Consider the following 12,460-nt stretch of genomic DNA (forward strand, 5'->3'; position numbering starts at 1 on the left):
TTATATATGCACAGTACGAGCCACAGTCCGCTACAAGGACAAGGAAAGAAAAGCTGACTAGTAAGGGTGTCTGCCCCTACAGGTGTGAGTGGGTTCTAAGCGTAATAATCGACACTATTTTATGCCAGTCTTTGCCTCGTAAAGAGCGATAATCACCAATGGTAAGCTTAGAAATGGCTCCATAATACGTCGCTTGGGGATGTGGGAAGGAGGGGAAGTAGCAGTCAATGCGAGCCAAGATCGGAATGTGACGGCGCATGGCACGGGAAGGGAAGTCCGACGACCTCGGAACGGCATGCAGTTGGTTTTTGGTCAGAACGGTCTGCAATTGTTCCGTCTGCCGAGAGTGCAAGATGTGAAGCCGAACCTTGTTCTACCTGGGCCAGGCCTCGGTGTTATCGTCCATTGAAGCGAGCGCTTGACGTGCCTTTGGAGTGACGATAGCAACAGGACCACGGCCATGGATATCCCCTCCCCACCGCTCTTCTTCCTTGTTGCGGAGGGTAGATGGTCACGACAGCTTCGTGATCAGAAGTCCGAGAAGCTTGCGTTGCGGCCAGTGGACCCGAGTCGATGACGGTACCGAGACCCCAACTACGGGATTCCCCCTTTTGTGAACGCAAGATTACTCCCCCCTCTCCAGCTCAGGCAAATAGACCTCTTCAATCCTTCTTCTCAACACCCTCTCCGCCCCAGCAGCCTCCACCCTCCCCTCCGGCCCCCCTCTCATCATCTTTCCCACCAAAAACATCAGCTTTCCCTGGGGATACGCCTTCATCTTCCCTTGCTTCCACCTCAAAAACTCCCCCAACACCTTGTCTTCGCCGTGGATAACCTCATCCGCCAGTTTTGCGTATTCCTCCTCGGACAACTCTTTGAACCACAGACCGTGGGTGTCAATGTAGCCGGTGGTTTCGCCTTCGGGGATCTCGCCGCGATAGACGGCCCAGAGGAGATCCTTGGCGACTTTGGCGGTGATGGTGCGGGAGTAGAGGTGGTGGAGGATGGCAGCTAGGGAGGACGAAGGAACGAGGGGTGATTCGCCGAGGGGTGTCATGGCCAGGCCTTCGAGGACATCTGGATCTGAGGAGGTAGAGGAAGAGTCGGTGAGCTTGCCGAGTTCGTGGAGACACCAGTTCGCAGCCAGGGTTGCGTGTTCCGCGCCTTCTGGAACGACTTGCCCATCGGCGGCGAGGCGTTCCTCAAGGGAGTCAAGCACATTGTAGAAGTACTGAATCCTAGCTCCACCATCAAGCAACATCAACGACAAGGCATCCTTGGCGCTGAGGTTATACCTCTCCATCAACTGATCTGCCTCCTGGTCTGGCAACACCCCCATCGTCTCCCTCAACCTTGCCACCAGATCCCCCCCGATCACCACCGGCCCTAGGTCCGGATCAGGCATATACCGATAATCCACCTCGCCTTCCTTCCCTCTGAGCCTTCTCGTCTCCGTGCTTCCCAAGCTCCATCCCCTCGTCTCCCCCTTCACCTCCCCTCCTTCCTCCAGTAGCTTAATCTGCCTATCCCTCTCGGCAATGATCGCATCCTCGACCGCCTTGAAGCTACTCAAATTCTTGATCTCCGTCCTCGTGCCCAACTTCCCACTGGGATCATCCGTCCTCCTAACCGAAACATTCACATCCGCCCTTAGTCCGCCCTCCTCCAGCCCGCTCACACACGCATCCACACTCGCCAAAACCATCTGCACCTTTCTCACCAACGCCGCCGCCGTAGCGGGGTGGTGGATTTCGGGAAGCGTGATGATCTCAATCAAGGGAACCCCGACGCGATTGAAATCCAACCACTGGACATCGCCCGGTTGTGCCGTAGTCTTGGCCGTGTCCTGCTCCATCTGCACCTGTTTGATCCCGACTTTTATCTCTTCCCCATCCTCCGCCGCGATCCCGTCCCTGGCGTAGAGCGTGATGAAGCCATCTTTGGCAAACGGCTCGTAAAACTGCGTGATCTGGTACCCGCTCGGCTGGTCCCAGTGGAAGTAATGTTTCCTGTCGAACCGACTGACGGGCTGGATGGAGCAGTTGAGAGCCAAAGCGGCGCGGACGGCGGGAATCAGTGTGGCGGGCTGGAAAAGCGGTTGGGAGCCGGGGAGGGCGAGGTCGAAGGGGGCGACGTGGGTGTTGGGCGGGTCGTTGAAGGACGTGGCTGCGGGCGAAAAAAGCTTGTGGGCGGTGTTGAGTTGGGCGTGGATCTCGATGCCGACGGTGAGTTCCCAGCCGGGGACTGTTTGGTTGTCGCTGCTCTTTTTCTTCTTGTGGCCCGACTTTTTGAGGGCTTTGGCTTGTTCTTTGAGTTGTTTGCGGAAGGGGGCGGCGGCGGCGGGAGAAGAGGTTGTGGTTGAGGGGTTCGCGGGGGAGGTTTCAGTCGTTAGGTGGCGGGCGTGTTGACGAGGCTGAAGCTGTCGCGAGGGGAGAGGAGCACCGCCGAGAGCTACGCGCGTATTCTTGCCGGGAAGTGCGACACGGGCACGAAGACAACCGGGAGAGGCGATGTGGCCGGTCAGTAGATATCTACTGAGTTCGACGGTGGGGATTCGAGGCATGGTAGGTCGGATGGTGTCGTCGTCAAGCCTTCGTGTCGTGACCAAAGGCGAGATGGAGAAAAGAGGAATTGGGAAGGAATTGGGGATTCGGGGAATTTGGCCCGACGTGGTGCTCCCCTCAGGGTGGTCATAGCTCCCAACCCGTTATCGCTATACAGGGGATCTTATCACTTACACGGGACTTGTCTCCTCCAACCCTAACCCCATGTGCTTTTTGGACAAAGGGAGAGAGGAGATGATGGGTAAACACTCAACCATTAATATGTCATCGTGCTATCAAATTTCCAAAGAGAAAACTGAAATAATTCTTCTGTATTAAACTCCAACGGGTGCTAAGAATGATGCCTCTGGAAGGGGCTATCCTTCCTCACCAACTCCCCAAAGCCAAGGTACTTCTCCAAAAGCCCCATGCACCAGTGTTCCTACACAGCACTTCTCCTCAACCGTCACAACCAAAACATCTCCTTTTCCCGTCCATTACACAAAAATCCTTCCTACCGTTTCCATACCCCTTTCCCCTTTCATCCCGCTCTAATCCACCTCAACCTCCCCTTCATCACCCTCCTCAGGCCACCTACACTCCCACACATCCTCACTATCCACATCCGCCCCATCCGCCCCATCCTTCCCACCCTCCTCCACCCCCTCCTTCAAAACACTCTTCCCCGGCCACGCACAAACCTTCCTCTGTCTCCTCACCCCACTACTAGCATTCATTCCCGCCCTCCAACTCGTCGCCACCAACTGCCTCACCTCCCTCCCCTCCTCCACCCACTTCCTCAGCGCCACCAACGCATCATGCTCCTCACTCCCCTCGAACCCGGGCACCGACCAGACTCCGGACCCCATCACACCAGCCTGGAACGCCCCGCCAATATTCCACGGCGCATCCACCCCCGCCGGACTGGCCCAGCAGTGCTGCATCCCTGGTATCAAGAACATCTTGAAGAACTCTGTCGTTTCGTCGCCAAAGTACTGCATAGTCCGCTGGTAGTAAAGTTCCGACCCCTTGGTGGGGACTAACCCGTCTGCCAAGCCATGGTAGAGAATGATCTTGCCACCACGAGATTTATAGGCGGAAATGTCGTAGTGATCTGCTGTTGCTTGGCCTGGGTCGAGTCGTTCAGCGAGGTCGACGACGAAATCGGAGTAGAGGGCTGTGTAGTTCCAGGTGGCGTTGTCAAACAAAAAATTGCGCTGGTAGCCGATGCCAAAGGGGGAGGGAACGCCGTTGGTGTTGCCTATGATGGCCCACCATTGGGCTTCGGAGCCGAGGGTCAGGCCCGGGTAGATGAGTTCGCCTGTGGTTTCGTGGTGGTGCGAGGAGTAGATTTTGGCGAGGGTAGAGAGTTGGGGGTTGGTTAAGCAGGTTGGTGTTGTTTCGTTGGATGGGCAGAGAAGGAGGGAGGAGTTGAAAGTGCAGAGATCGGGACGGATGATAATGCCGTCTTGAAGACCGTCGGCTAGGTCGCATTGGCGGACGACTTCATCGGCGACGACTTGGAGTAAGGGCGTCGGGATGTACGAGTCGCTGGTGTTGGGAAGGTTGTACATGCCTAGCTGGGTGAAGTAGTTGTTGAGGTGGGAAGTCCACCACGCTGGGGCACCGACAAGCACGCCGTTAAAGGAGTCGGGAAATTCTTGGATTTCGCGGAGACCCTGGCGGCCACCCGTAGAGCAGCCGCTATAGTACGAGTAAGTGATATCGCTGCCGTAGTAGGCGGCTGTAAGCTTCTTGCCGAGCATAACGGTTCCATGAAGGGCACGCCATCCCCAGTCGGTCTTCTTTTCAGGCTGGTTGATAGCCCAAGATGTGTCGATTACAGACCCGTTGTGGCCAAGGTCAGATGAGACGGTTGCCATGCCGTAATGTGTGCCGGGGGCCCTAGATCGATAGAGACATCATTAGCAGCTGGTTCGGCCATCGAAGACACAAAGGTGGTCAAATTCCATAAACAAGAGCAATGCTCGTAGTCCGTTGACAGGAGGGGAACACATACATATCAAGCCAATTTATCCCCCCCGCAAACCCTCCATTTCCAACCGCAAGAAACCTCCCGCTCCACTCCGTCGGCATCGGCAAGAACAGCCCAAACCGATAGCTACTCGACGGCGAACTCGTCACGTTGACCGTCACCGCACATAATGCAGGAAGGTTCGTCGGGTCAGTCGGATACGCAATATTCGCCTTTCCTTCACCATGGCTGCCGCCATCCGGAACAGCCGCGATATTTTCCAGGCTTGCTTCGGGCGGTAGGATACTAGTAAAAAAGGCCTGGTTGCAATTATCAGGTGACGTTGTTGGTATTGGTTCTGCCGGTGATGTTGCAGCTGCCGAGCTGGAGGCTGGTGGTGGGATATCACGTTCCCACCATCCTAATGTGCCGGGTACGGCATGGCTTTGGATGACGATGGCGAGGATGACAGCGACGACTCCGGCAAGAGAGGCTGTGATACGCGTCATTATGCAAGGAAGTAAAGAGATCAATGATGGTCTGTCGATGGGGAGGTTATCAAGGAGAATCAGCAAGAGAATAATAAGGGGGGAACAGTTTGTTCAGTCTCGAGTGTGAAGGTTTATGACGAAAGTTGACTAATGAAGTAGACCGGGTAGAGGACATGGGTAGTTGAGTAACCCTCAGGGTAGACGGATCGAATGTGGTAGACCGAACGTGGTACAGTGTAACGTCTACAACTAAGAATATCGTGAAGACGGGTAACCACTTGGTGTTCCCTTTTTTATAAAGAAACCAGAACTGTATGACTTACCAGCTGCAACGACACCGACCGAGGATATCCCAACTTTCGAGGTGCTATCACGAGGTTCGGTTGGCCGTGGACCGGCATCCTGGAGTTCGTCTGGAGAGGCGAACCTTTCTTCCATGGCTTGAAACGGTCGGTATCCAGCGTAATACCTTGGCGACTTCTCTTAGCGTTTGTCATCAAGCTGAAAGGTCGAGGTAGATGCTAGCGCGCCCAAGGTGCCCGACAGGATGGGAATTCAGGAATCTGCAAGCTGACTTGCAGACAAGCCATGCGGCGGAGAAGCAGCCCGAGGGTAAGCTGGTGAAGCAGACATGGCAGATATATGCATTAGGCTGGTCATGCGGGTGTGACACTGAACCGCAACTGCCAACTCGATCCATTGCAGTTTCAAGACCATCTTCAATTCTGGGCTTGATTGGAGAGGTTGGATTATGGGAGCTAGCTCGGCGACCTTGGGTAGAGTTGGAATGAAGCTTGATCTGTGTGCTTTGAAAGTCTGATACTACCTTACTCTTTTTCTGGAAAGAGATGGTAACACAGCGTGAAGACTACAACTCAAAATCTTGGGTCGTGCGAGACACTGTCCCTGGTTTAACGAATGACGAGTGACGAGGCGGATGGGGAACACACAGTTACAGCTTCGAGCGGGGAATAATGGGACTGCGTACTGCTACCAAGTAGGCAGTTACCGTGTAGCCTCACACAAACTTGCAGTTCCAGGATAGGCACATTCGTGCGGAATCTGTCAGGTTAAAGGTCTGGCAGTTGCGTTTGGCTGTACGTACCTGGCTGTAGAAGCAAATGACAGAGTTATAACCCTGCCTTGTCGGACTGTCCTGTCCTGGAATACGAGTTGTTTGAGATTATGTGGTAGTCGGAGAAGTTTACCGACAGCAGGCAGGGATTGGGGACGGCTCGAGTCCAAGGTATATTCGCTGCCGCTGTTACATCCTCTCCCTCTGTTGCCATACGTACCCAAATGTTGAGCTGATCCAAACTGGCGGTAACCCGAACGGTGCTCCTCGGTTCTCACCCTTTGGGTTTCTTATTCTTGCTTCAGGTTCTGTTACTGAAGCAACCTGAATCCTTTCAATTGGGAAGCCCAACCTAGAACCCCACTCCTCCGAACCCCGTCCGATCTCCTGGAGGTTACTATCCGCTTCTTGAACCTATCAAACGTCATATTTGTGAGTACCAGGAGCCGAGCAGGTATCTTGCCGGGACATCCATGTCCAAAAAGGATATCTCTCCTGTCTACAAGCATTTACGCTTGGGTAGAACAATGAAGAGAACTCCACTTTCACGCTTAAATTGCTCCGAGCAGATTAACTTACGTATGCCGCTATGACTTGCTCCCCGAACTCGATTCACATGTGTGGGTGCACCTGTGACTTGGGACAATTGCGATTGCTATCAAACAGAACAAAGAAGAGAAGAAGAACAAAAGAAGAAACAACCCGGATACGACGCTGAAATTCATACCTTGTCCATGGTGAACACGTCAGTCGGCCTCCATCTTAGCCCAGATTCCCTTTTCAGAGTCGGAATAACCGGACTTCCTGTCCGTTACTTTCGCGAAGAAGCTTCCGATTCTTGTAACCATACCAGAGACGGAGTCCAACTGCTCCCGCCGAAACCATAAGAAGCATCCCCGCATTGGTCCAGTGACCAGTGGGATATCCCCGAGCGGCCTCCTCCTTTGGGTATATCCACACACCGGGGATTTGGCCAATGCCACCCCCGACACTCACATTGATTGCAATGGCTAGACCTACGGAAGCCGTACTGTAGACATTTGATGAGAGCCATCCCAGCATTGGTGGGACACAGGCAAAAGAACCCGCCGATGCAAGGATGAGACAACCGTATCTGTGCTGGTAGGCATCTACTGGTAGCGTGACCATGGCTATAAACCCTACGGCACCGAGGAGCGAGAACACGGCGCTGTGAATACCGCGGGCATTGAAGTGGTCCGCTGACCACGAACCAACAATTTGTGTGACTGTAGGTAATTCCGTCAGTAAGATGTTCATCACGGAGGTATGCGCAGACTAACCATAAGCTACCGCATAAGGCGGCACACTCATCAACTGAGCCCGGAGATCTTTGTATCCCAAACCGGCAGTGATGGACGGGGTGAACAAGGACAGCGAGCTGAAGGGAACCGATATTCCAAAGTAGATGAGGTAGTGGCCATAAAGCCGCCAGTCTGTAAGCGTAGTTTTGGCATCCTGCCACGTCATGCTGCGATGATGACTCTTGCTCCCTTCTACCTTGAGACGAGCTAGCGCAATTTCGCGTTCTCTTCCCTTGAGGTGCTCCTCTGGGTAATCCGGTAGGAAAAAGAGGACAAAGAGCGACGAGACGCACGATGGGGCGCCTTCAATGATGAACAGCCAACGCCATGCAGATAACCCGCTTGCGCCGTTCATGTGGCCAATGCCGTAGGCGATTGCGCCTCCAAAAGCACCGGCGAGCGTGGCGCTGGCGAGAATAGAGGCGACCCTGACACTACGCTCGTCGGACTTGTACCAAAAGGTCAGGTAGTAAACCAGGCTTATCCGCCCAGATGGTTAGCGGGTTGGGGTGGTCAAAGGGGCCATCAGTGGTACCAACCCAGGGAAAAGACCGGCTTCGGAAGCACCAAGGATGAACCTCACAGCGGCCAAGGAGGAAAAGTTGTGAACACCACCCAGTCCCATAGTGATGGCACCCCATGAAAACATGAGGAACGCGATCCATCGCGAAGGCCGCAGCTTCTTGAGCAGAATGTTGGATGGTACCTCGAAAGTGGCGTAGGCCACCAGGAAGACCATCAAGGCGATGTTGAACTGGTACTGGGTGGAATGGGTCTCGGTCTGCATATCATTGTGTGTCGACGAGTTGAGAATGCGGGCGTTGCCGATGTTGGAACGGTCCAGATAGCAGAGGAAGTAGATGGCGGCGCAAAGGGGAAGAATGGTCAAGTCTTGTTTACGCAACAAGGCTTGTTCTTCAGCTTGCGAATACTCGAAGTCCGGGGTCAACTGGGAGAAGTGCGGGTCAGCATGTTGGGAGGTATGAATTGAGACACGATGTGATGGACCTGCTACTAACCTCGTTGTTCCTGCTGACTTGGACCTCATCCAACTGTTTCTCCTTGTCTGGGTCCATTTCTCCGATCGAGTGAGCCATGGTGGCTGTTTGTGTTTTGATGTAGACAAGGAACGTTTGAGTGGTCCGAAGTGGAAGCTTGATGGGCTTGCTCTCTGATAATAAGGAGCAAGAACTCGTGCCCTTGTGCTGTGCGCATTACACAGCGCCATGCCAGCTTTCCAAGGACCCTTGGCCTAGCTCTAGGTAGCTTCCTGCACAAGGCGATATGATTGGATGCCTCGGCGAGACTTGTGTTGTTCAGGGTCCTCCAGTGTCTCGGGCCATGACCGTGGCGATCAGCAACCAGACATTGTCGCGCCCTACCATAGGTGTACGATGTCGGGTTGGTGCCTACCGCTAGTCATTCCTGCATATTCTTTGAGAGGGTATCGTGAGCTGGGACAAACCAAAGGAGACCTATCTCCCTCTGGATTCCTGGGGACGGATAAAGGTAAGCGATAGATGGGTGCGGGGGCGAATGAACTGGAGGAGTCGAAGGAGAAGGAGGGGAAGAAGCAGACTTGCCTAGAGGTACCTACTAGTAGTCTGGCGAAAGCCGTCAGGGTACCGGAGGGGTATACACAGTAGTATTTTGTGGGAGAAGGGGCGCTAAGGTACGTCAGTGCAGAAAGACTGGATCTCCAAGGTACCTTTTCTCTTATCACTAACATTATCGGCCTCCAATTCATGACATCCTTCAACAACGTTATTTCAATGGCCGAAAAAGGGCGTCGAAAGGAGGTGAGAAATACAATTCTCTTATACTTCTTTGGTTTGTTCTGGCATCTCTCTGACAGTGAAACAGACAACGACAGAGCTCAGGTCGATGTCTGTTTGTCAAGGCATACAGTCTCCCTTGAACAAACATAGCCATGGTGGGGGAGATCGACACTCTCAGCCCAGACCTAATTGACAGGGAGACGGAAGTTGCAAACATCTGGTCTCCACGAACTCGAACGTCTTCCCTTCCGTTCCATCGTCGACTCGGTAGGAAATGACCTGGAGATGGAATGGAAATTGCAGAATCTGCATGTCATGCAGAATTACCTAACATGCACCTTCCTTTTACGTGCCGTGCTTCTTCTCCAACAGGAAGGAAGACATCCCGCCACTGCAGTCACAAGTACCTAGGTTGGCTTTCCAGCTTCCTTCCCCAATTGATCACCAACTGGAGTTCCAACTGCGACTTCAATCTGATCGCCAAATCTGACTCGTCCATTTCAAGAGGGCAATCTGGATGCTCATTCGGCAGTTGTCACGCTGGTCCCCCAACATCAGCAGTCCAAATCGGATGTCCAGTCTTCGACATGGCAACGTTGGATCCCGGCCGTCCATGGTCACTCCAACGTGCCAGCGAACCGCGACTGCTACAGATGGTCAACGTGATCAATGATGGTATATCCAATTTGATCATGGTAATCAAATACTAGCATCGCAGGTACCGTATACATTACACCTTCAGCGGACGATCGCCCGGTGGCTTCTTTGGTCTTCGAAACGGATGCGCCTCGGTGTTCAGGACAAAATCATCGAGACTGATGACATCTGGCGGCGAAAAGACCAAGTAGAAATACTTGAGCGTCTCAGCCAACCAGAAACTCTGCGAACCACTGTCAGCTACTGCTCGATTACGGCGCCATATCGGATCAAGGTAAGAAGTCTCACCTCCATGTAATCCTCCTTTGGCAGAGGATACTCGGCCTTGGTCACATCCAACACGGCCGCATTCGCAAACTCGGTTACCGTCCCCTTGCTTACAGCCGTAAACATATCCCACGCCGCCTCCTGGAACTCCTGTCTGCCCGTAATCCTCCACATGACAAACACGCTCTCAATAGCCTCTGGCCGCAGGATATACCTCGGATCCTTCGCCGTCGTGAACCCCTTTGGTAGATGTTGCTTCCACTCGAGTCTCTTCTTCTTCTCCCTCTCCCACACGTCCTCATTCCACCGACAACCCGCATCATCGCGTGACGGACAAGGCACCATATTATATCTCTCGGGCATCATCCCCGTCGGCATCGCCCTGTAAGCGTAAACACACCCCTTTGTGATCTTGACGCCCTGACTCTCCACCCACTCCGGCCTCCCAAACAACCTCCCACCAAGTCCATAAACCCCTCCCACAAAACACCCCAAATGCTCACTCTCCGGATTCAGCACCATCTCCTCCTTCCCATCCATGTCCACGATGACATCCGCCGTCCCAACCATCAACACGTCCTCATTTCCCGGCACCATCGGTCTGTAGAAAAGCTTCTTATCCGCCGCCTCCAAGAACGCCCTCGACATACTTTCGTACCGCGTCTCCAATCCCCCCGTAAGCGCATACATCTTGGGTAAATACTCATACAACGAATCCGCACCCCCCGCCACCGAAAACTGGTTTCCATTCGTGACATCTTGCCTCGCCATGGACACATAGACAGGCCACAACCCCGGGATTTTGGTGCGATTCTGCCCCCGCTCAAAAACATCCATCACCCTCGCCGCCGCATCGTAATACTTCATGTCCCCCGTCACCTGCGCCAGTCTCGTCATTTCTAGAGTCAATGTTCCCGGACTAGCGCTCACTACACTTTCTTCGACATCCAACCCTTCTTTTCCCAGTTTTGCCTTCTCAAAATCTATAAAATCCACTGGCATTCTCTTTTCAGTGTTAAACCCCGCGAATAACAGATCGCCCACCTCGCGCGCCTTGCCAAGTAAAATTTCCCGTCCACTCAGATCGTACGCGGATAAAAGACCGCCCAAGTACCGAATGTTGGTCTCAAAGGTATTCACTCTGTTTCCACCACCACCACTTCCTTCTTTTACAACTCCGAAATCGATCTCAGCTACGGCTGCGACTGCCTCGTCGAATTCATTCCGTAACCCCATGATCCAGAGCGTATCCAGTGAGTCGATTAGCGTAGCGGCCCATCCACAGAATTGATCTTTATATCCCCCGGAAATGGGCAGCAAAGCGTCTTTTTTCCATGCTAAGGACTTGTAGGAGTTCCAGTTTTTGATGAATACTTGCTTGACTTGCTGCCGTCGGGATTCGCGGATATGACGCGCTGCGCGGGATTCGGCAGGGAAGTGGTGTTGGATGGATGGTAAAGATGGGTGGGAGTTGATGGGTAGAGGTAAGTGCCCGGGGGGAAAGGGCGGGGGGTATTTGTAGGGGACGGAGCTCCAGTCGAAAGAGGTGTTGGATACTAATTTTCTCTGAAAGGGGAAAGGAGAGTTCATGTGGTGTTCTAGCCAGGCGAACTCCGAGGTAGATTCCCAGGAGGAGGAGGAGGAGGAGGAGGAGGAGTGAAGAAAGTAAGCGATGCTAAAGAGAAGTAAGAGGGCGAGGAGGAGGATATGACGACGGCGAGATTTGGGGCGGAGGTGCCCGCGGGGGATTATGCTGCCGGTGGAGGAAAAGCGCGCCATTGTTGGTGAGTCAGTGGTCGTGATTTCCGTTGTGAGACGGAGCAGAGGATGGTGGATGGTGGTGGTTTAGCAAGGTCTAGGTAATGCTGTGAGATCGTGAAGGCGGCATGTAGACTTTGATGTTTCTGTCGTCGCGACTACGCTTTAGTTCCCTTTTCTTTCTTCATCAAAGGCTCCAAAGGAGTGCAGCAGATGATGAAAACGTTCAGAATAAATAATAAAATAAAGAAAAGGTGAGTAACCGGTCATGATAATTCATCCTTTAAACGGCCACTACACAAACCCCTGACCACCGGCCTATTTGCAGTTTTTGTCATTAGGTTATTAGTGGACATGGTGCCGCTGCCACACCACAACAGTTTCGGTTCGTTGTCCATTGACCACTCAGCTGCTGTAGGGAGCCCCCCCTGAGACTCGGTCGAAGCGCACAGTACCGCGCTTTGGGTTATGTATTGGGGCATGTCTGACAGTCTGCCAAGGCGGGTAAAACCAGCTGTCGTTCTTTGGAGACAGTTTGGATGCAACGGTGAAAGATTGGCGAGGATTGGCGGTGGTTGAAGTTGTATGGTATAG

At 53.4% G+C, this 12,460-nt stretch overlaps 3 protein-coding genes across 3 annotated transcripts; all 3 read right to left on the reverse strand.

The window, feature by feature from the left end:
• Positions 1-625: 625 nt before the first annotated feature.
• B0T23DRAFT_327187 (GatB/GatE catalytic domain-containing protein) lies at positions 626-5,027 on the reverse strand (the record flags this gene model as incomplete). The annotated part of the gene is made up of 3 exons (XM_062835601.1): positions 626-2,534; positions 3,237-4,448; positions 4,564-5,027. The coding sequence occupies 3 exons, from the start codon at positions 5,025-5,027 to the stop codon at positions 626-628; spliced, it is 3,585 nt and encodes a 1,194-aa protein (XP_062688143.1).
• A 1,806-nt stretch (positions 5,028-6,833) lies between these two features.
• On the reverse strand, positions 6,834-8,600 carry B0T23DRAFT_43956 (major facilitator superfamily domain-containing protein). The gene is made up of 4 exons (XM_062840694.1): positions 8,426-8,600; positions 7,946-8,355; positions 7,386-7,885; positions 6,834-7,331 (listed from the first exon to the last, which is right to left on the reverse strand). The coding sequence occupies exons 1-4, from the start codon at positions 8,501-8,503 to the stop codon at positions 6,865-6,867; spliced, it is 1,455 nt and encodes a 484-aa protein (XP_062688144.1). The 5' UTR covers positions 8,504-8,600; the 3' UTR covers positions 6,834-6,864.
• A 1,304-nt stretch (positions 8,601-9,904) lies between these two features.
• B0T23DRAFT_43964 (glycoside hydrolase) lies at positions 9,905-12,090 on the reverse strand. Its single transcript, XM_062840698.1, has 2 exons — positions 10,130-12,090; positions 9,905-10,064 (listed from the first exon to the last, which is right to left on the reverse strand). Exons 1-2 carry the CDS (start codon positions 11,885-11,887, stop codon positions 9,915-9,917), a joined length of 1,908 nt encoding a protein of 635 aa, XP_062688145.1. The 5' UTR covers positions 11,888-12,090; the 3' UTR covers positions 9,905-9,914.
• Positions 12,091-12,460: the final 370 nt, after the last annotated feature.

Source organism: Neurospora hispaniola (genome assembly GCF_033458365.1).
Source record: "Neurospora hispaniola strain FGSC 10403 chromosome Unknown B0T23scaffold_10, whole genome shotgun sequence".
In the NCBI taxonomy this organism is placed as follows: domain Eukaryota; kingdom Fungi; phylum Ascomycota; class Sordariomycetes; order Sordariales; family Sordariaceae; genus Neurospora; species Neurospora hispaniola.

Bases quoted from the DNA above. Each gene is read 5' to 3' on its own strand.
- B0T23DRAFT_43956 (XM_062840694.1), bottom strand. From the start codon at position 8,503: ATGGCTCACTCGATCGGAGAAATGGACCCAGACAAGGAGAAACAGTTG. The intron at 8,356-8,425 runs GTTAGTAGCAGG...CACTTCTCCCAG, and splicing joins AAGTCAGCAGGAACAACGAG to TTGACCCCGGACTTCGAGTA. The intron at 7,332-7,385 runs GTTAGTCTGCGC...AATTACCTACAG, and splicing joins GCCTTATGCGGTAGCTTATG to TCACACAAATTGTTGGTTCG.
- B0T23DRAFT_43964 (XM_062840698.1), bottom strand. From the start codon at position 11,887: ATGGCGCGCTTTTCCTCCACCGGCAGCATAATCCCCCGCGGGCACCTC. The intron at 10,065-10,129 runs GTGAGACTTCTT...AGTGGTTCGCAG, and splicing joins CAAAGGAGGATTACATGGAG to AGTTTCTGGTTGGCTGAGAC.